The 22,812-nt window shown below is 43.7% G+C and overlaps 1 protein-coding gene across 1 annotated transcript in view; it reads right to left on the bottom strand.

Moving 5' to 3' along the window:
• LOC112219921 (laminin subunit gamma-3) overlaps positions 1–22,812 on the bottom strand; it is a 207,226-nt gene that overhangs the window by 175,732 nt on the left and 8,682 nt on the right. Inside the window, exon 2 of the mRNA XM_042302494.1 lies at positions 21,498–21,802. Within this exon, the coding sequence (XP_042158428.1) occupies positions 21,498–21,802 (305 nt within the window). The remainder of the gene's footprint in view (positions 1–21,497; positions 21,803–22,812) is intronic.

Genomic DNA, 22,812 nt, shown 5'->3' with positions numbered 1-22,812 from the left:
ATAGTACCCTCCAAGCTCGTCATCAAGCTCGAGACCCTGGGTCTCGACCCCGCCCTGTGCAACTGGGTACTGGACTTCCTGACGGGCCGCCCCCAGGTGGTGAGGGTAGGCAACAACATCTCCTCCCCGCTGATCCTCAACACTGGGGCCCCACAAGAGTGCGTTCTGAGCCCTCTCCTGTACTCCCCGTTCACCCATGACTGCGTGGCCACGCACGCCTCCAACTCAATCATCAAGTTTGCGGACGACACAACAGTGGTAGGCTTGATTACCAACAACGACGAGAGGGCCTACAGGGAGAGGTGAGGGCCCTCGGAGTGTGGTGTCAGGAAAATAACCTCACACTCAACGTCAACAAAATTAAGGAGATGATTGTGGACTTCAGGAAACAGCAGAGGGAACACCCCCCTATCCACATCGATGGAACAGTAGTGGAGAGGGTAGTAAGTTTTAAGTTCCTCGGCATACACATCACAGACAAACTGAATTGGTCCACTCACACAGACAGCATCGTGAAGAAGGCGCAGCAGCGCCTCTTCAACCTCAGGAGGCTGAAGAAATTCGGCTTGTCACCAAAAGCACTCAAAAACTTCTACAGATGCACAATCGAGAGCATCCTGGCGGGCTGTATCACCGCCTGGTACGGCAACTGCTCCGCCCTCAACCGTAAGGCTCTCCAGAGGGTAGTGAGGTCTGCACAACGCATCACCGGGGGCAAACTACCTGCCCTCCAGGACACCTACACCACCCGATGTTACAGGAAGGCCATAAAGATCATCAAGGACATCAACCACCCGAGCCACTGCCTGTTCACCCCGCTATCATCCAGAAGGCGAGGTCAGTACAGGTGCATCAAAGCTGGGACCGAGAGACTGAAAAACAGCTTCTATCTCAAGGCCATCAGACTGTTAAACAGCCACCACTAACATTGAGTGGCTGCTGCCAACACACTGACACTGACTCAACTCCAGCCATTTTAATAATGGGAAATGATGGGAAATGATGTAAATATATCACTAGCCACTTTAAACAATGCTACCTTATATAATGTTACTTACCCTACATTATTCATCTCATATGCATACGTATATACTGTACTCTATATCATCGACTGTATCCTTATGTAATACATGTATCACTAGCCACTTTAACTATGCCACTTTGTTTACATACTCATCTCATATGTATATACTGTACTCGATACCATCTACTGTATCTTGCCTATGCTGCTCTGTACCATCACTCATTCATATATCCTTATGTACATATTCTTTATCCCCTTACACTGTGTATAAGACAGTAGTTTTGGAATTGTTAGTTAGATTACTTGTTGGTTATTACTGCATTGTCGGAACTAGAAGCACAAGCATTTCGCTACACTCGCATTAACATCTGCTAACCATGTGTATGTGACAAATAAAATTTGATTTGATTTGATTTTGATTTGAAGTATTTTACACGTTGTCCAGATATGGACTGTTAGCACTTGGTGGTCTATAGCAGCTTCCCACAAGAACGGGTTTTAGGTGAGGCAGTTGAACCTGTAGCCATATTATTGAACTATTTTGGGATAGGGGGCAGCATTTTCACTTTTGGATGAATAGCGTGCCCAGAGTGAACTGCCTCCTACTCTGTCCCAGATGCGAATATATGCATATTATTATTAGTATTGGATAGAAAACAGTCTGATGTTTCTAAAACTGTTTGAATGATGTCTGTGAGTAAAACAGAACTTATATAGCAGGCGAAAACCTGAGAAAAATCCAACCAGGAAGTGGGACATCTGAGGTTTGTAGTTTTTCAAAGATTGGCCCACCGAATACACAGTGTCTATGGAGTCAAGTTGCAATTCCTACGCCTTCCACTAGATGTCAACCGTCTTTAGAAACTTGAATGAGGATTCTACTGTAAAGGAGGGGCTCATGAGACCTGTTTGAGTCAGTGGTCTGGCATAGTGCCTTGGTCTCATGACGCACGCTCCCGACAGAGTTACCTCTCGTTCCAGGGCTTTTCTTCAGACATAGGAATTCTCCGGTTGGAATATTATTGATGTTTCATGTTAAAAACATCCTAAAGATTGATTCCATACATCGTTTGACATGTTTCTAAAGGACTGTAACGGAACTCCTCGAGTTTTTGTCTGGACGAAGTACCTGCGCCTCATGAAGATGGATTACTGGGCTGAACACGCTAACAAAAAGTGGCTATTTGGACCTAAATGATGGACTATATGGAACTTTATGGAACAAATCAGTCATTTATTGTAGAACTGGGATTCCTGGGAGTGCCTTCTGATGAAGATCATCAAAGGTAAGTGAATATTTATGGTGTTATTTCTGACTTCTGTTGACTCCAAAATAGCAGATATTTCTCTGGCTGGATAGGGCTCTGAGCGCCATTCTCACATTATGCTTTTCCGTGAAGTTTTTTGGAAATCTGACACAGTGGTTGCATTAAGGAGAAGTCTATCTTTAATTCTGTGAGTAACAGTTGTATCTTTTATCAATGTTTATTATGAGTATTTCTGCAAAATCACCAGATGTTTTGGAATCAAAACATTTCTGCATGTAACGCGCCAATGTAAACTGAGATTTTTGGATATAAATATGCACATTATCGAACAAAACATACATGTATTGTGTAACATGATGTCCTATGAGTGTCATCTGATGAAGATCAACAAAGGTTTTGTGATTAATTTTATCTATATTTCTGCTTTTTGTGACTCCTCTTTGGCTGGCAAATGGCTGTGTTTTTTTTGACTTGGCTATGACCTAACATAATCATATGTTGTGCTTTTGCTGTAAAGCATTTTTGAAATCGGACACGATGGGTAGATTATCAAGATGTTTATCGTTCATTTGCTGTATTGGACTTGTTAATGTGTGAAAGTTACATATTTCTAAAAAATATTTTTGAATTTCGCGTGCTGCCTTTTCAGCGGAATGTTGTCGAGGGGTTCCGCTAGCGGAAAGGTTAAACAGTATTTAACATGAGATCCTCTCTAAGCTTTACAGGAATGTGGTTCTGAATATAAATGGCAACACCTCCACCATTGGCATTTCTGTCCTTTCTGTAGATGTTTTAACCATGTATTGCTACCACTGTATCATCAAAGGTATTATCTAAGTGAGTTTCAGAGATGGTTAGAATATGAATGTCATCTGTTACCATTAAATTATTGATGTAATGAACCTTGTTTCTTAAGCTATATATGCTAATGTGAGCTATTTTTAGCACTTTTCTGGGATGTTTGATTGTTTTCATTGCTTTACTGGGAAGGTTAGCAGAAGTAGACAAGCTCATGTTATTTATGTTAGTGCAGGGTGAGCTGCACACAGTGGACTTCCTACTAGGGCACACCTCCTTAGTGCGAACAGTATAATTTTGGTTCATAGGCACATGATTACTGCAATTGTTGTAGGATCAACAGAGTCATTCAGGGCAGTTCTAAGCTGCCTATCATAATGCCATTGAATCCCACATGAACTATGATAGACAGAATTTCCTGATGCAGATTTAAAATGTTTGGGAGCAGCTTATTGATGTGTTGTACTCATGCTCCTTGATAGTACAACCTTATTGCTACAGGGACTGAGCCATTTCTCCCCATTGAACTGCCAAAAACAATGGCCAGAGAAGGGGATGGAGAAATCTGCCATTCCTACCCCTCACACCATTCGTGGAACATGTCCCTATGAGAAGGGTTATAAACAAGTTGTTAGTCATGCCATGTTATTTATGAATTTCTGCTGTATTTATTGTTTATAGCGTCTCTGTGTGTGTGTGTGTGGATCTTTAAGAGTAACTTTAACACACACAGACACACACACATACTGCATACACACATTATTTAGCCGTTAGCCGTCCATGATGCTCATATAGTGTGGCAGCAGATAATCCCATTATCACAACCAACCATTATCATATGCTTCTGGTAGTATTAGTCATGGTCGGTTGGACAATGCTAATTGTGTAAGGCAACACAGACATAGGCCTGAATATCACTTACAGCACTGAAGGTTAATTAGTAGCTCATTGCTTATTATTTGTGCAAACCGCAGCAAAAACCTGTTCTGTTCTGTTCTCTCCCGTGGATTCAGACTCACAATATTCAGACTCACAATGCTATGATGAAGCTGATTGATGGGGAGGATTAAATGATATTGTTCGTCGTTGAGAGAAGCAAGGCCATTGTTTGACAATGCTTTGTTTGGCACCATGATCTATCTACAGTGAGGGAAAAAAGTATTTGATCTCCTGCTGATTTTGTCCGTTTGCCCACTGACAAAGAAATGATCAGTCTATAATTTTAATGGTAGGTTTATTTGAACAGTGAGAGACAGACTAACAACAACAAAAATCCTGAAAAACGCATTTCCCTCATTAAAATGCAAATCAATTTATAACATTTTTGACATGCGTTTTTCTGGATTTTTTTGATGTTATTCTGTCTCTCACTGTTCAAATAAACCTACCATTAAAATTATAGACGGATCATTTCTTTGTCAGTGGACAAACGTACAAAATCAGCAGGGGATAAAAACCTTTTTTTCCCTCACTGTATGTTAAAACTCCACCAGCCAGAGTAAAAACCAATGTGGACCCCTCTACAGCCCAGCCACTGTGTGAGGAGAGGAGTACTGTAGTATCATTTCCATCCTGTGTCTTAGCCAGACTCTAGGGGAAAAGACAGTTTTATATTTGTCCAAATAGTCTGAGGCCCATAACTTACATCAGCTAGTAGCCTGAGGCCCATAACTTACATCGGCTAGTAGCCTGAGGCCCCAAACTTACATCAGCTAGTAGCCTGAGGCCCCAAACTTACATCAGCTAGTAGCCTGAGGCCTCTAACTTACATGAGTCAGTAGCCTGAGGCCACTAACTTCCATCAGCTAGTACAAGAGCCCCAAATCTCTCCCTCTCTTTCCTTCTGAGAATCACTCTCTCTTTATTTCTCACTCTGACACACACACACACACACACACACACACACACACACACACACACACACACACACATGCATTCTCTCTCTCTCCTCTCACCTCCACCCTTCTCTCTCTCTCTCTCTCTCTCTCTCTCTCTCTGAGGCTTGACTTGGCAGCAGTGTTACGGGCGCCCAACCAATTGTGCTATTATGTGGGTTTTTCCGCATTATTTGTAACTTATTTTGTACATAATGTTTCTGCAACTGTATTTTACGGCAAAAAAGAGCTTCTGGATATCAGGACAGTGATCACTCACCTCGGATTAGACAAAGAGCTTCTGGATATCAGGACAGTGATCACTCACCTCGGATTAGACAAAGAGCTTCTGGATATCAGGACAGTGATCACTCACCTCGGATTAGACAAAGAGCTTCTGGATATCAGGACAGCGATCACTACCTCGGATTAGACAAAGATCTTCTGGATATCAGGACAGTGATCACTCACCTCGGATAAGACAAAGATGTTTTCTACAACGAGGACGCACAAGACATTCTCCAAACACCCCACAGGGCCGACATCCCCGTTATTTGAAAGAGGAAGCGACACAGGTACAGAGGACAAAGAGCAAAATGTCTTGTCAGGACCCGGAGAAGGCGAGTTGGAAAGCTGCCATTACCGTCATTACTACTCGCCAACAATCATTGGACAATAAATTAGACGAGGTATGATCACGAAAATCCTACAAACGGGGCATCAAAAACTGTAAAATCCTATGTTTCACGGAATCGTGGCTGAATGATGACATGGATATTCAGCTAGCGGGATATACGCTGCACCGGCAAGATAGAACAGCACACTCCAGTAAGACGAGGGGGGGCTGTCTGTGCACATTTGTAAACAACAGCTGATGCACGAAATCTAAGAATGTCTCTAGATTTTGCTCGCCTGAAGTAGAGTATATTGTGATAAATTGCAGGCCACACTACTTGCCTAGAGGGTTTTCAGCTATACTTTTCGTGGCTGTTTATTTACCACCACAGACAGATGCTGGCACTAAGACTGCACTCAGTCAGCTGTATAAGGAAATAAGCAAACAGGAAACCACTCACCCAGAGGGGATGCTCCTAGTGGCCGGAGACTTTAATGCAGGGAAACTAAAATCAGTTCTACTAAATTTCTATCATCATGTTAAATGTGCAACCAGAGGGAAAACAAATCTAGATCACCTGTACTCCACACACAGAGACGCGTACAAAGCTCTTCCTCGCCCTCCATTTGGTAAATCCAACCACAACTCTATCCTCCTGATTCCTGCTTACAAGCAAAAATTAAAGCAGGAAGCACCAGTGACTCGGTCTATAAAATAGTGGTCAGATGAAGCAGATGCTAAACTACAGGACTGTTTTGCTATCACAGACTGGAACATGTTTTTCACTGGCTTTATCAATAAATGTATCGAGGACGTCGTCCCCACAGTGACTGTACGTACAGTGCCATGCGAAAGTATTCGGCCCCCTTGAACTTTGCGACCTTTTGCCACATTTCAGGCTTCAAACATAAAGATATAAAACTGTATTTTTTTGTGAAGAATCAACAACAAGTGGGACACAATCATGAAGTGGAACGACATTTATTGGATATTTCAAACTTTTTTAACAAATCAAAAACTGAAAAATTGGGCGTGCAAAATTATTCAGCCCCTTTACTTTCAGTGCAGCAAACTCTCTCCAGAAGTTCAGTGAGGATCTCTGAATGATCCAATGTTGACGTAAATGACTAATGATGATAAATACAATCCACCTGTGTGTAATCAAGTCTCCGTATAAATGCACCTGCACTGTGATAGTCTCAGAGGTCCGTTAAGAGCGCAGAGAGCATCATGAAGAACAAGGAACACACCAGGCAGGTCCGAGATACTGTTGTGAAGAAGTTTAAAGCCGGATTTGGATACAAAAAGATTTCCCAAGCTTTAAACATCCCAAGGAGCACTGTGCAAGCGATAATATTGAAATGGAAGGAGTATCAGACCACTGCAAATCTACCAAGACCTGGCCGTCCCTCTAAACTTTCAGCTCATACAAGGAGAAGACTGATCAGAGATGCAGCCAAGAGGCCCATGATCACTCTGGATGAACTGCAGAGATCTACAGCTGAGGTGGGAGACTCTGTCCATAGGACAACAATCAGTCGTATATTGCACAAATCTGGCCTTTATGGAAGAGTGGCAAGAAGAAAGCCATTTCTTAAAGATATCCATAAAAGGTGTCGTTTAAAGTTTGCCACAAGCCACCTGGGAGACACACCAAACATATGGAAGAAGGTGCTCTGGTCAGATGAAACCAAAATTGAACTTTTTGGCAACAATGCAAAACATTATGTTTGGCGTAAAAGCAACACAGCTCATCACCCTGAACACACCATCCACACTGTCAAACATGGTGGTGGCAGCATCATGGTTTGGGCCTGCTTTTCTTCAGCAGGGACAGGGAAGATGGTTCAAATTGATGGGAAGATGGATGGAGCCAAATACAGGACCATTCTGGAAGAAAACCTGATGGAGTCTGCAAAAGACCTGAGACTGGGACGGAGATTTGTCTTCCAACAAGACAATGATCCAAAACATAAAGCAAAATCTACAATGGAATGGTTCAAAAATAAACATATCCAGGTGTTAGAATGGCCAAGTCAATGTCCAGACCTGAATCCAATCGAGAATCTGTGGAAAGAACTGAAAACTGCTGTTCACAAATGCTCTCCATCCAACCTCACTGAGCTCGAGCTGTTTTGCAAGGAGGAATGGGAAAAAATGTCAATCTCTCGATGTGCAAAACTGATAGAGACATACCCCAAGCGACTTACAGCTGTAATCGCAGCAAAAGGTGGCGCTACAAAGTATTAACTTAAGGGGGCTGAATAATTTTGCACGCCCAATTTTTCAGTTTTTGATTTGTTAGAAAAGTTTGAAATATCCAATAAATGTCGTTCCACTTCATGATTGTGTCCCACTTGTTGTTGATTCTTCACAAAAAAATACAGTTTTATATCTTTATGTTTGAAGCCTGAAATGTGGCAAAAGGTCGCAAAGTTCAAGGGGGCCGAATACTTTCGCAAGGCACTGTACATACCCCAACCAGAAGCTATCGATTACAGGCAACATTCGCACTGAGCTAAAGGGTAGAGCTGCCGCTTTCAAAGTGCGGGACTCTAACCCGGAAGCTTACAAGAAATCCTGCTCTGCCCTGCGACGAACCAATCCTGCTATGCCCTGCACATGGCGGTACCAGAGTGCCAAGTCTAGGACAAAAAGGCTTCTAGGACTATTTGCATTGTGTGCCCCCCCAACCCCTCTTTTTACGCTGCTGCTACTCTCTGTTCATCATATATGCATAGTCACTTTAACTACACATCCATGTACATACTACCCAAATTGGGCCGATCAACCAGTGCTCCCGCACATTGTGCATTGTGTCCCGCCACCCACACCCGCCAAACCCTCTTTTACGCTACTGCTACTCTCTGTTCATCATATATGCATAGTCACTTTAACCATATCTACATGTACATACTATCTCAATCAGCCTGACTAACCGGTGTCTGTATGTAGCCTCACTTATTTTATAGCCTCGCTACTGTATATAGCCTGTCTTTTTACTGTTATTTTATTTCTTTACTTACCTATTGTTCACCTAATACCTTTTTTGCACTATTGGTTAGAGTCTGTAAGTAAGCATTTCACTGTAAGGTCTACACCTGTTGTATTCGGCGCACTTGACAAATAAACTTTGATTTGATTGATTTGAATTGATTTGATTTGACTTGGAGGACTACCAGATGGAGACAGTGACAGGAGAGAGCAGTGTGCCTCAATCCAAACTTAATAAACTTTGATTTGATTGATTCTAATTGATTTGATTTGACTTGGAGGACTAGCAGATGGAGACAGTATCAGGAGAGAGCAGTGTGCCTCAATCCAAACTTAATAACTTTTGATTTGATTGATTCTAATTGATTTGATTTGACTTGGAGGACTACCAGATGGAGACAGTGACAGGAGAGAGCAGTGTGCCTCAATCCAAACTTAATAACTTTTCATTTGATTGATTCTAATTGATTTGATTTGACTTGGAGGACTACCAGATGGAGACAGTGACAGGAGAGAGCAGTGTGCCTCAATCCAAACTTAATAACTTTTCATTTGATTGCTTAAGTTCTCTTTGCCCCCAATATGTATTTTTTTCTTCAGTGTCTCTCATTGTCATTCAATGCTGTACTTCCAATTTGCTACACTGCTTTCCAGCTTCACCCGGGAAAGAGAGAGAGAGAGAGAGAAGGTGAGAGCGAGAGGGGAGCAGCGAGATAGGAAGAGAGAGAGACAGAGAGAAAGAGACAGAGAGAGAGTGGGAGGGAGACAGAAGGAGAGAGAGAGGGATGGAGGGAGACAGAAGGAGAGAGAGGGGGGGGAGAGGGAAGGATATATAGAGAGAAAACGTTTTATGGATGACTGAACAAATTAAATTTGAATTCATAGAGTGGCTTTCATCTTCTGTGTGGATATTGAAAAGGAGGGGGAAAAGAGCTTTACAAACTTGACAACAGCCTCACCCTTTGAAGTAAGCCATTACTTCAGAGGAAGAACATCTAAACACTCTGTTACAAGGTGAGTGTTTCTTAATCCACACAATTTGTTTGGTAATGACGAATCAGGCAAACATGTTTACCGCTGTAGATTAATGGCAGAACAGAGAGCGCTGTCACGAGGCAAGCTGATGCTAATCAATGTGAAAACACAACACGATTAAACCTGTCCTGTTTTGAATGTTTTTTGGGGAATTCGGGGCGATTTATGGTAACACACAGAGAAAACACAGTACACTTAGCCCAGTGTTCCTCAACTATTTATCATACAACCATTGTGTGTAAGCAACCCCCTTTCTCAGTATTTCTCCTCTATGGCATCCCTAAGATGGAGAGTAGAGAGGTTTAGAAACATGGGGAATAATGGCTGTGAAGTCTTTATACAGGGAGCGGGCCCATCAGGCAGGGAAGGGAAAAGCATGCGGCGAGTCTACAGACGGATTAAAATGCTAATAAAGCAGACAGAATGCGATTCCCATTTTAGGACTTATGAAATATTTATAGCTCTCTGTATACGCTTTACAGCAGGCAAACGGCCTCACTAGCTGCCACGTGCCCAAGAGACCAACAGAGATAATTGTATGGTCTGTTGACATTCTGAATGTGGAGAGTAAGTATGGTTTTACCTTTCTCCAACCCCTACTCAACCCATTTACTCTTAAAAAGCGCACATGATAAGTAGAGCCTTTTTTTACCACAATTTTATGAATCCAATTCAATTCGAAGTGATCCACTCTCTAGCTTTCCCTCAGGAAAGAGTGAAGGGAATTTTCCACCATTGGGTGATTCTGGAAAGAGAAAAGCACATATTTGTGTGGAGGGATTCATTGTATATTATGGAGATGCGTGGCTTCTTTAAATGTTATTACAATGTAATAGACCAAATGTTTTATATATCAATTCAATGTTATTGAGTGTTATCATGAATGACACTTCACCATTTCAATTACTCAAACTTAAGTATTGGTAGCTTTAAAAGCTGAATCTTTGAAAATAAAGGTGGGAATGTTGTAGGGACATTTCCAGGAAGGGTTTTGGGCTCAGTGTTTTTCTCTCTTTTCTATAGGAGTGAACAGCAAATGAAGGAAGATGTATTATAGGAGGATGTATTATAGGAGGATATATTATAAGAGGATGTTTTATAGCAGGATATATTATAGGAGGATGTATTATAGGGCGATATATTATAGGATGATATATTATAGGAAGATATATTATAGGAGGATGTATTATAGGAGGATGTATTATAGGAGGATGTATTATAGGAGGATGTATTATAGAGAGGATGTATTATACGAGGATATATTATAGGAGGATATATTATACGAGGATATATTATAGGTGGATGTATTATAGGAGGATATATTATAGGAGGATGTATTATAGGAGGATGTATTATAGGTGGATGTATTATACGAGGATATATTATAGGAGGATGTATTATAGGAGGATGTATTATAGGAGTATGTATTATAGGAGGATGCATTATAGGAGTATGTATTATAGGAGGATGTATTATAGGAGGATGTATTATAGGAGGATGTATTATAGGAGTATGTATTATAGGGTTAGAAAGGAACTACAGTGAACCCTGAGCCCTGGATGTTCTGGGATCTGTTAATTTAGCAGTTAGGCCTGGTCCCTCTTCTCTCATCTTACCCTGTGGAAGTAGTCCATTAAAATTAACCATAGAGTAGGCCTGAGGCCTGGGCAGTGGGTTGCGGGTGCCTCTGCAGGCCCACTCTGCGTCACGCTGACTGCAGGTGAAGTAGACCAGAGCAGAGCAGCCTTCCTCCCTCTCGATTGTCTCTCTCTCTCAGCAATTTCAAATAAAATGTTATTCGTCGCATGCTTCGTAAACAACAGGTGAAGACTTTCAGTGAAATGCTCACTTACCAACAATTCAGAGACAAAGAAATTAGAGAAATAATAGAAAAGTAAAGCAATGAATAATACAAGTAATAATAAATGCATGATGAGTAACAATAACTTGGCTATATACATGGGCTAGCTAAAGGTCAGCTCATCCCTGTGACAATGTGGCATGTCAGCCATGCTCCAGAGGTTACAAAAAATACCTATGAACGCAAGAAGAAAATGACATCTAATTAATTTCCTTTTCATTCACTGGTACTGAACGATTCAGTGGGTCGGGAAAAAAGAGAGCAGAGAGAAAAAAATTGAATGTAATGAAAGGAACGAGTGCCATTGATTCCGATGAGGGGACAGATCAAAGTCAATTATAGGACTCCTCATCTTCTTGCATTAAGTGACAAGACAAAGAGAGAGAGAGAAAATAAGGGGGAGAGAGAGAGAACATCAAGAGAGAGAGAGAGAGAGAGAGAGAGAGGGGAGAGAGAGAGAACATCAAGAGGGAGAGAGAGAGAGCATCAAGAGGGAGAGAGAGAGAGAGCAGAGGGAGAGAGAGAGAGAGAGAGAGAGAGAGAGAGAGAGAGAGAGAGAGAGAGAGAGAGAGAGAGAGAGAGAGAGTGAGAGAGAGCATCAGAGGGAGAGAGAGTGAGAGAGAGAGAACATCAGAGGGAGAGAGAGAGAGAGAGAGAGAGAGAGAACATCAGAGGGAGAGAGAGAGAACATCAGAGAGAGAGAGCATCAGAGGGAGAGAGAGAGAGCATCAGAGGGAGAGAGAGAGTGAGAGAGAGAGAGAGAGAGAGAGAGAGAGAGAGCATCAGATAGAGAGAGAGAAGGGAGAAAGCATCAGATAGAGAGAGAGAGAAGGGAGAAAGCATGCAGGCTTGCTGAGAGATTTGCCACCTTATCTGTGTATCCCTGCTCCATATTGATCTCTCTCTGCTTTATAATCAGGGGGTCGATGACATCCAAACCACAGTGAAATATGACCAACAGGCCCATTAGGAGCACGCCACAGGCTTCAGTGTAACTACAGCATCCATTTACTGAACAGCCAGGCAACCAGGCAGCCATGCCACAGTCTGTCCCACAGGGCTAACAATGTTTTTATTGTCTTTACTCATGAACTTGCCATGTTCACATCTGATATGTATTTGGGCTTACTTAAATGGTATTTAAGTCATGAGAGAAGGTACAGTAATACAAGGAGTAGACTATGTTTCTTGAATGACTGCATTAATTAACATGTCCATGGACATTCATAGCCTTTGGGCAACAAACTACAGTAATTATCCCATTATCTCAGTATTAGTAATTGCGCCTTAAAGGATAAGTAATACAACTAAAACTAAAACTTTATATCCTACTGTAAATCCCTTCCTTACTGTTCACAAACAATCCTCCCCCCCAGCAACACACAATGACACTGCATTTTATCACCCCCTCCTGAGAAGAAAATTCAATTTCCAGTTAGCAGTCACAATAATGAAATTCAAACCCTATTATGTAGCAGGCGATAAACGTAAAACAAACAACATCCTATTTTGACAGATTACAAGACAATTCAATTGGGAGAAAAGAGAGATGGACCAAACAAAAGGAGACATTACTGTAGCAGAGCCTCAGCCCTGTTGGGATGGGATAGCAGAGACAGAAATAGCACTGGGCTGATGCTGAGTGTACAGTAGTCCCTGCATCCCAAATGGCACCCTGTACCCTTTAGTGCACTATTTTTGACCAGAGTGCTTTTGATATAGGGAATAGGGTGCCATTTGGTATGCAACCTGGATGAATCAAAACAATACAACTCTGTCTGCTTCTTAACAGCAACACAGCCTCCCTGTTACCAAAAGAGAAGAAGAGAATATAATAATACTGGGTAGTACTGAGGAAGGTGGAATGAGGGGTGGGGAAGATGGTCTTGGTTGTTGAACGAAGGAACCTACCGGAAAGCTTTTTTTTTGCCTGTGAGTTAAGTGGTTATTACTAAGCCACAGAAATCCTAGCCTTTCTCTTTCTTTCTTTCTCTCCTCTATACTCTTCTCTTCTTTTTTCTTCTCCTCTACTCTACTTACAATACATGACCAAGAGTATGTGGACACCTGCTAGTCGAATATCTCATTCCAAAATGATGGACATTAATATGGAGTTGGTCCCCCCGTTGCTGCTATAACAACCTCCACTCTTCCAGGAAGGCTTTCTACTAGATGTTGGAACATTGCTATGGGAACTTGCTTCCAATCAGCCACAAGAGCATTAGTGAGGTCGGGCACTGATGTTGGGCGATTATCCCTAGCTCGCAGTCTGCATTTCAATTCATCCCAAAGGTGTTCAATAGGGTTTAGGTCAGGGCTCTGGTTCCACTGGAACTAAGGGGCCTACCCTGAACCATGAAAAACAGCCCCAGACCATTATACCTCCTCCACCTAACTTTATAGTTGGCACAATGCATTGGGGCAGGTAGCATTCAAATCAAATCAAATGTATTTATATAGCCCTTCTTACATCAGCTGATATCTCAAAGTGCTGTACAGAAACCCAGCCTATAACCCCAAACAGCAAGCAATGCAGGTGTAGAAGCACAGTGGCTAGGAAAGACTTCTCCTGGCATCTGCCAAACCCAGATTAATCCGTAGGACGGCCAGATGGTGAAGTGTGATTCATCACTCCAGAGAACGTGTTTCCACTGCTCCAGAGTCCAATGGCAGCGCATAGTGATCTTAGACTTGTGAGCGGCTGCTCGGCCATGGAAACCCATTTCACGAATCTCCCGAACGGACAGTTCTTGTGCTGACGTTACAGAGAAAGTTTGGAACTCAGTAGTGAGTGTTGAAACCAAGGACAGATGATTTTTACTTGTTGGAAAGGTGGCATCCTATGACAGTGCCACGTTGAAAGTCACTGAGCTCTTCAGTATGGAACATTCTACTTCCAATGTTTGTCTATGGAGATTGCATGGCTGTGTGCTCGATTTCAAACACCTGTCAAGAATGGGTGTGGCTGAAATAGCCGAATCAAGGGGTGTCCACATATTTTTGTATTTATAGTGTACCTCTCCTCTCCTCGCTAGCTGATGGGCCTTCACTGCCTGTCTGTGGCTCTGGCTCTCTTTCTGTCTCTCTTCTTCTCTTACTGTCTCTCTTCGCTGTCTCCAGTCTGTTTTCTGAGTAGGACTACTCTGGAGGAATAATGGTTATTTCTTCTCTTTGTTAGGTTTGGAAGATGTCACATATTAAAAGGTGTTAGAGCAGATGAGAGAAGGAAACAGAAACCCCTTCAAGGCCAGAGGGTGTGTGTGTTTATGTGTGTGTGTATGCTTACAAATATATATATATATATGTGTGCGTGTGTGTGTGTGTGTGTGTTGGAGCAAGTGAGTGAGGGGGTGCTGTACCGCCTTGGGGGTTGTCAGGCATATGTCGCACCTGCACCATCTGTAGAATCTCTCTCCACAAGGAGGTACAAGAGTCCAGGTCACACCCTACAGTAAGTTGATAGAATAATGCTTCTCTATTGTTTTTCTGCATTACAGTCTTCATGGGCTCATTTCACTGAGCTGAAGAGGCTTTGAAATCTATTAGCTATTTATTGAGCATGAAACTGTCTGCATGTCCAACACACAGTTGCAGAATCACACAAGCGCGCACGCACACACACACATTCTGCAGTTGTCAAGGGAAGAGAGCCAAAAGGCAGGTGCTTTATTTCCTCATCTTTAGTCACAGTTTACTGTGTCCATTTTCCCTGTTTCTCCCTCAACAGCCTGGTGCTAAATCATCATAAAGCTATTAAGTCGTCATCAATGTTTATCGGAGCTAAATATAACATGAAATCTTCTTCAGCTGCCGTTCTAGAGGCACAGACGCGTTAGCCAGTGTGTCTGTGTGTGTACGTGTGTGAGTTTGTGTGTGTGTGGTTCTGTGTGTGGTTCTCTGTATGGTTCTGTGTGTGTGTGTGGTTCTGTGTGTGGTTCTCTGTATGGTTCTGTGTGTGTGGTGTGTGGTTCTCTGTGGTTCTGTGTGTGTGTGTGTGTGTGTGTGGTTCTCTGCATGGTTCTGTGTGTGTGTGTGTGTGTGTGTGGTTCTCTATATGGTTCTGTTTGTGTGTGTGTGTGTGTGTGTGTGTTAGAAAGAGAGAGAAAGAGACATCGTTACAACACTGTACACAGCCATAATATGTATTTTGAAATGTCTCTATTCCTTTGGAACTTTTGTGATTGTAATGTTTACTGTTCTGTTTTCAATGTTTATTTCACTTTTGTTTATGATCTATTTAACTTGTTTTGGCAATGTAAACAATGTTTCCCATGCCAGTAAAGCCCATTGAAATTAATAGAGAGAGAGAGAGAGAGAGGATTATTTGCTGCTACACTGTATGATCATCCTCCTATGTGTGGTGTGTGTGTTAAAGTGACTCTTATAGGTCCACACGTACACACACACAGTGTTATACACAATGAATACGGCAGGAATTCATAAATATGACAATATGACTAATGACTTGTTTATAATCCTTCTAATAAGGACATGACCTGTTCTGTTGTTAACAATGATAAGTATGATTGTGACGCAAGTGGATAATCTCTGTGACACCTTAAACATCATTATTTCCGTAGTACTCCCATAAAGAAATACAGTACCTTTATTGGCCTAATAGTTACATCATTAAAAGTACAAACTTCAATTCCTTGTCCACTGTACATAGAACCCCCCTGATGTCCACACCCCTACAAAGTAGAGAGAACCCTCAGACGGTTCCGGTGGAAGGTAACCTAGCGGTTAGGGCATTGGGCCAGTAACCAAAAGGTTGTTGGTTTGAATCTCCGAGCTGACAAAGTGAAATGTCTGTAGATGTGCCCTTGAGCAAGGCAGTTAACCCTTATTGTCCAAGGGCGCCGTTCATAATGGCTGACCCTGGCTGTGACCCCACTCTCCGATTGTCTCATGCAGAGTGAGGCATGCAAAAAACACATTTCCAAGTCACGCCTGTGTATAAATTACACATTGTGCATGTCTGAAATAGGACGAATATAAGCAATCAGAGTCGGTCCCAACCAAAGGCCTGAACACCACCCACTCAGGACAGAAAACAACCAGCCTGGAACATGAAAAAAAAAACAGATGCTTCACTGTCAACTCCTCCCCACAGAACAGACACCCAATGATGGATCAAGGAGTGACACGTATCTGTTTGTAGCGATTAGCCTGTGAATAATCCTCCACTTTAGATCAGAAATACGCTTCTCTATGGGAGGCGTATAGTGGGACCGCCTACATCCTCTCAGAGAAAAGCTTGGTCCCAACCCCCCGGCCACCCAGATGCCCTCAGATCATAGAGAAGGTCTTTCTAAGCCACCTTCTTTCTGAGCCGCCTTTTTGCTGGCTGTGGCCTTTTTGCCTCGAGCTACACTCTTGGTGTTCCCCTGCAGAGGCAGCAATGGTGAAAGGCGGTAGGTCAGTCTCTGCCTACTCCCTAGCAGCTCTCTGAATGAGCCTGGTAGTACAGCATGGACCCCCTCCACTACCTGCTACAGCAGCCTGGTTGACTTTATGAAGGAAGCCTCCATGTCAGTCGCTGGCAGATTTCCACCCTGCCTCCTCTTCCAGATCACCCACCTTAGTGAACCCTGCTCTCACAAGCCTGGCCTGCAAGCTGGGTTGTGAAACAGTGGCTCCTCCATTATCCATGTTATCCATGAAATGTCTCTGTCAACAGCTTTTTCCACTACTAAAACACAGCGCGGGAGAACAGAGTAATGACTGATCCAACAGTAACCTATCGTACCCAAGGTTGCCTGCTCTCCTCAGAACAGTCAATGCAGTCTCTCCAGCACAAGACCTGCTGATCCAGAAGTCTCTGTGCAGCTTGTAGACAGGAAAGCTGTCAGTCTGGATCTAATGTCCACCAGCCCTTGGCCCCCCTCATGCAAAGGGAGGTGTAACACTGCTGTCCATATGTGGACAGACCAAAATAAAGTGAGAGAGAGAGAGAGAGAGCATGTGGGTGGAATCCGGCTTTATCTTACTTGCGGTGGCTGTTGTCAACATTTGAAGTGTGTGTGTTTGTTATGTGTGCGCAGCAGTATTTATGTCTGGGAGCTGGGAAGGAGGGACGGACACTTAAAGGAAACTTGTCAGGAATGCTGACATATTTTCGGACATTATACTCTGGGAAGAATAAAGTGTCACATCTGCTCCTGCAACGCCCTCTACTGCTCATCCTGTGGCTCCTTGACCTGCCGCCACTCCCCCAGTACTCTCTCCCTCTCCCTCTCTCTCTACGTGTGTGTGATTGTGTGGGCGGAGACAGGTGTGTTGGAGTCAGAGCAGATCCCCAAGAGCTGCAACCTGTTCCATAATCAAAACGTCTACAAATACTCAGCCCTGCCACTTACACGCTGCCAGATTGTAATCTTTGCTCAGTCAGTCTACGTTTCTAGCCATTTGTTACTATTCAGATCCTGTTGTGCCTGTTTTCCTTGCCTGACACTGTTTTCCTCACCAGTACAGTTCTGCTCGCTATGACTCTGGTCCCTGTCTCCAGTCCCACGTCTCGTCATCCTGCTACTCTGTCCTGGATTCCCCACTCTACTACTCCCTTGGATTCCCCTCCGGACCTGTATCAACCCCTCTCGCTCCAGGCCTCAGCCTCCGCACCTGGTTTCCAGCCCGAGCTTCCCCTGACCTGCACTCCATCTCCCGCTGTGTTTCAATAAATACCTTGGTTACTTCATCCCAGTCTCATTGTCTGAGTCTGCTCTTGGGTTCCCCTGTTCCACTCAGCGTAAAAGTATAATCTGGAAAAAGAGATGAACCCAGCAGACTCTACTACTCTCCACCAAACCCTCGCCGGCCAAAGCGCCCAGCTCGAGCCACATGACCAAGCCCTGTAGACCCTTCTGGAACACAGAGCCTGTCTGATCTACACTGCCGACCCTTCGCACAGAGCTCACAACCAGTTCCAAGTCCTTCTCCTCCACTCCGGGAGCCATTTGTTACAACTCCCGAGCATTACGATGGCATCCTCAGAGCTTGCAGAGCACTTTTCGTGCAATGTTCACTAGTATTTGAGCAACAACCCTACTCTTATGCTAGTAAACGGGCCAAGATTTCCTTTCTGATTGGCTGCCACCATGGAGCAGCGCTTTCCTGGGCCACGACAGTGTGGGAGAGACAGTCCCCCACCTGCTTCTCCTACTCCAGATTCACGGAGGAGATGAAGAAAGTCTTCGACCACCCGGTCTGAGGTAAGGATGCCGCTAAACGACTCCTGTCCATCCGTCAAGGCCCCCATAGTGTTGCTGAGATGGCATGTGAGTTTTGCACCCTCGCTGCTAAGAGCGGTTGGAATGAGGAGGCCCTTCAGGGAGCATTCCGGAACGCGCTCACTGAGACCCTCAAGGACGAGTTGGTGTCCAGGGATGAGCCTGATGGACTTGATGAACTCATCTCTCTCGCTATCTGCATCGACAACTGTCTCCGTGTGTGTCAGAGGGAGAGGGTAGGTAGGGTTGCATGTCCCATAACATCTGCTTCAGTGCCTTTTCCTACTTCTCCTACTGCATCCCGTCCGCAGGCTCGTCCAGATCCTGAACCCATGCAGCTCGGCTGGGCCCGTCTCTCTCTCGAGAGGAGAGGCAATGACGAATCTGCGCTAGGAGCTGCCTATACTGTGGCCAGGTTGGTCACTTTGTCTCCACTTGTTCCCTGCGTCCCACAAAAGAGGGGGCTCGGCAGTAGTGGGGGATATATACTGTTGAGCCAAATCGCCTGCCCATCTTCCCCCAGACCCCTGCTTGAAGGCAGCATTTTGTGGCACAGCCAGGCTTTTCCTTTGTCTACTGTCATCAATTCGGGTCACCAACGAGAGCTTCCTGGACCGAGGTGTCATTACCCAGTTTGGCCTGGACACGGTCCCACTCGATTCACCCCTCGATGCCAACGCTCTCAATGAACAGCTCCTCTCAATGAACAGACATACTTTTAACAGTTTTCTATCTAAATCTACCAATTATATGCATATCCTAGCTTCTGGGCCTGAGAAACAGGCAGTTTAATTTGGGCACGCTTTTCATCCGGACGTGAAAATACTGCCCCCTACCCAAGAGAGGTTGAACTCAGTTTTTCACAATTCCAAGAGAGGTTAAACTCAGTTTTTCACAATTCCTGACATTTAATCGGAATGAAAATGCCCTTTCTTATGTCAGTTAGGATCACCACTTTATTTTAAGAATGTGAAATGTCAGAATAATAGTAGAGAGTGATTTATTTCAGCTTTTATTTCTATCATCACACTCCCAGTGGGTCAGACGTTTACATACACTCAATTAGTATTTGGTAGCATTGCCTTTAAATTGTTTAACTTGGGTCAAACATTTCTGGTAGCCTTCCACAAGCTTCCCAGAATAAGTTGGGTGAATTTTGGCCCATTCCGCCTGACAGAGCTGGTGTAGCTGAGTCAGGTTTGTAGGCCTCCTTGCTCGCACACGATTTTTCAGTTCTGCCCACACATTTTCTATAGGATTGAGGTGAGGACTTTGTGATGGCCTCTCCATTACCTTGACTTTGTTGTCCTTAAGCCATTTTGCCACAACTGTGGAAGTATGCTTGGGGTTATTTTCCACTTGGAAGACGCATTTGCGACCAAGCATTAACTTCCTGACTGATGTCTTGAGATGTTGCTTCAATATATACATGTAATTTTCCTCCCTCATGATGCCATCTATTTTGTGAAGTGCACCAGTACCTCCTGCAGCAATGCACCCCATGCTGCCACCCCCATGCTTCACGGTTGGGATGGTGTTCTTCGGCTTGCAAGCCTCCCACTTTTTCCTCCAAACATAACGATGGTCATTATGGCCAAACAGTTCTATTTTTGTTTCATCAGACCAGTGGATATTTCTCCAAAAAGTACAATCCTTGTCCCCATTTGCAGTTGCAAATTGTAGTCTGGATTTTTTGTGGCGGTTTTGAAGTGTCCTTTCAGGTTATGTCGATATAGGACTCGTTTTACTGTGGATATAGAACATTTTGTACCTGTTTCCTCCCGCATCCTCACAAGGTCCTTTGCTGTTGTTCTGTGATTGATTTGCACTTTTCGCACCGAAGTACGTTTGTGTTGAGGAGACAGAACGCGTCTCCTTCCCGAGCGGTATGACGGCTGCGTGGTCCCATGGTGTTTATACTTGCGTGCTATTGTTTGTATCGATGAACATGGTACCTTCAGGCGTTTTGAAATTGCTCCCAAGTATGAACCAGACTTGTGGTCTACAATTGTTTTGCTGATTTCTTTTGATTTTCCCATGATGTCAAGCAAAGAGGCACTGAGTTTGAAGGTAGGCCTTGAAATACATCCACAGGTAAACCTCCAATTGACTCAAATTATTTCAATTAGCCTATCAGAAGCTTCTAAAGACATGACCTAATTTTCTAGAATTTTCCAAACTGTTTAAAGGCACAGTCAACTTAGTGTATGTAAACTTCTGACCCACTGGAACTGTGATGCAGTGAATTATAAGTGAAATAATCTGTCTGTAAACAATTGTTGGAAAAATGACTTGTCATGCACAAAGTAGATGTCCTAACCGACTTGCCTAAACTATAGTTTGTTAACAAGAAATTTGTGGAGTGGCTGAAAAACAAGAAAAATGTACTGAAGTCTTCATATTTCTGAGTGATATTCCTTGAATTATTCTTTGATGTAAGGTCTAATGGTAAATGTTAGTCATACTACACATGGCGTACTGTACTGTATATACTTGGCCTCTAAATGTGCATCTCTGAGCTAAAATTAACTCAATAATTTATTTCTGGGACTCATTGTCTCGTTGTCTCTTCACTTCTTAATAGCTGTATAACAGTTGTCTTGAGAACAACTTTTATTATTCTGAGTGGATTAATTTATGGTCTTATAGCATTCAAAAATTATGGAGTCAGATTGAATACTATATCATGGTCATATTCCTCCTATACTAATTTCTGTCATCCTCAGTCGAAGCGGATTTTCACTAATCCACACACACACACGCACACACCCTCACCCCACACTCCCTCCCTCTCTCACCTGTAGCACGGCGCTCTGGTCAAAGTTGTATGCGCTGGGTCGTCCCTCCAGGGTAGAGAAGGCCACATTGCCCCCGGTCAGAGGGGAGATGTCACTGAACTCGTCGTTGCAGACTGCCATCCTCTCATCGTCCCCCGGGCGAATGTATCCCTTGTCGTTCTTCCCATAGGTCTTGGTACAGGAGGCGCTGTAGTACTGGTAGGGGATCCATGGTCCATCCTCACTTGTTCGCTTGTAGATGGCAAAGCTCTCCGGTCGACTGGTGTAGAACTTGAGGCTCACATAGGTGATCTCAAAGGCTTTGCCTGTGGAGATACAGGAGTTAGTCTACTATAGTGTGGAGGGGATGCAGGAATTAGTCTACAGTAACGTTATGTAGGGGGGATGTGCCTGTGAGCTATCGTCACGTGACATTGGGCATTGCCCTCCAATTCTCAACAAAAGGGTTTCTGTCGGACACCACTAATTTGTGTAGGTCTATGTGACGCCCTTCAGATGAAAAACAATAAATATATGTATATCTCTAAACTAGGGACAAAATGAAAGCGCAACTGTATAAAAAAACTGTATTAGTAGCCTAGTAGCCTGGTAGCCTGGTGGTCTCGTAGCCTAGTAGCCTGGTGGTCTAGTAGCCTGTTGGTCTGGTGGTCTAGTAGCCTGGTGACCTGGTGGTCTAGTAGCCTGTTGGCCTGGTGGTTTAGTAGCCTGTTGGTCTGGTGGTCTAGTAACCTAGTAGCCTGGTGGTCTAGTAACCTGGTAGCCTGGTGGCCTGGTGGTCTAGTAACCTAGTAGTCTACTGCTACAATGGGAGAGAAGGGTTGGAAAGAAGTGGGTAACCTATACAACATGAATCATCTCATCAGTTGGTGAGATGAACAACAACAATGGGGGATCAGCTTATTTTCCAAGAAATATACAAATCTCCTCTAATCTCTCATTACATGCACTGGTATGAGACCAGCCATGAACCATGGGTCAGCCAAACATACATGTCTGTTTTGATAGCTACACTAATAACATTAAGCAACTTAAGCCTTTGGAAAGCACACAGCCAGACAACATCGCAGAGCATTCAGGGGCTTCCTGTGGGACCGATTTAGCAAAACCTCACATCTGAACGGCGGCATGGTTTCCAGACAGGCAAGAAGGCACACACCTCAGCAAGGGCCCTGATTAGTGGGTATGCTGAGCACACAACGGTGGGCCTCAAAGGTAAACCAACCAACCAATAAACAAACAAACAATCATAACATCCAACGCCTTCAAGTGGGGACTGTGCATGCCATGGAATTAAAGATGTCATTGATTTGTTGAT

This window comes from Oncorhynchus tshawytscha, linkage group LG20 (genome assembly GCF_018296145.1).
Source record: "Oncorhynchus tshawytscha isolate Ot180627B linkage group LG20, Otsh_v2.0, whole genome shotgun sequence".
NCBI classification, from domain to species: domain Eukaryota; kingdom Metazoa; phylum Chordata; class Actinopteri; order Salmoniformes; family Salmonidae; genus Oncorhynchus; species Oncorhynchus tshawytscha.
The sequence above is the reverse complement of the archived record's forward strand: the minus strand, read 5'-3'. Positions and strand labels throughout refer to the sequence as shown.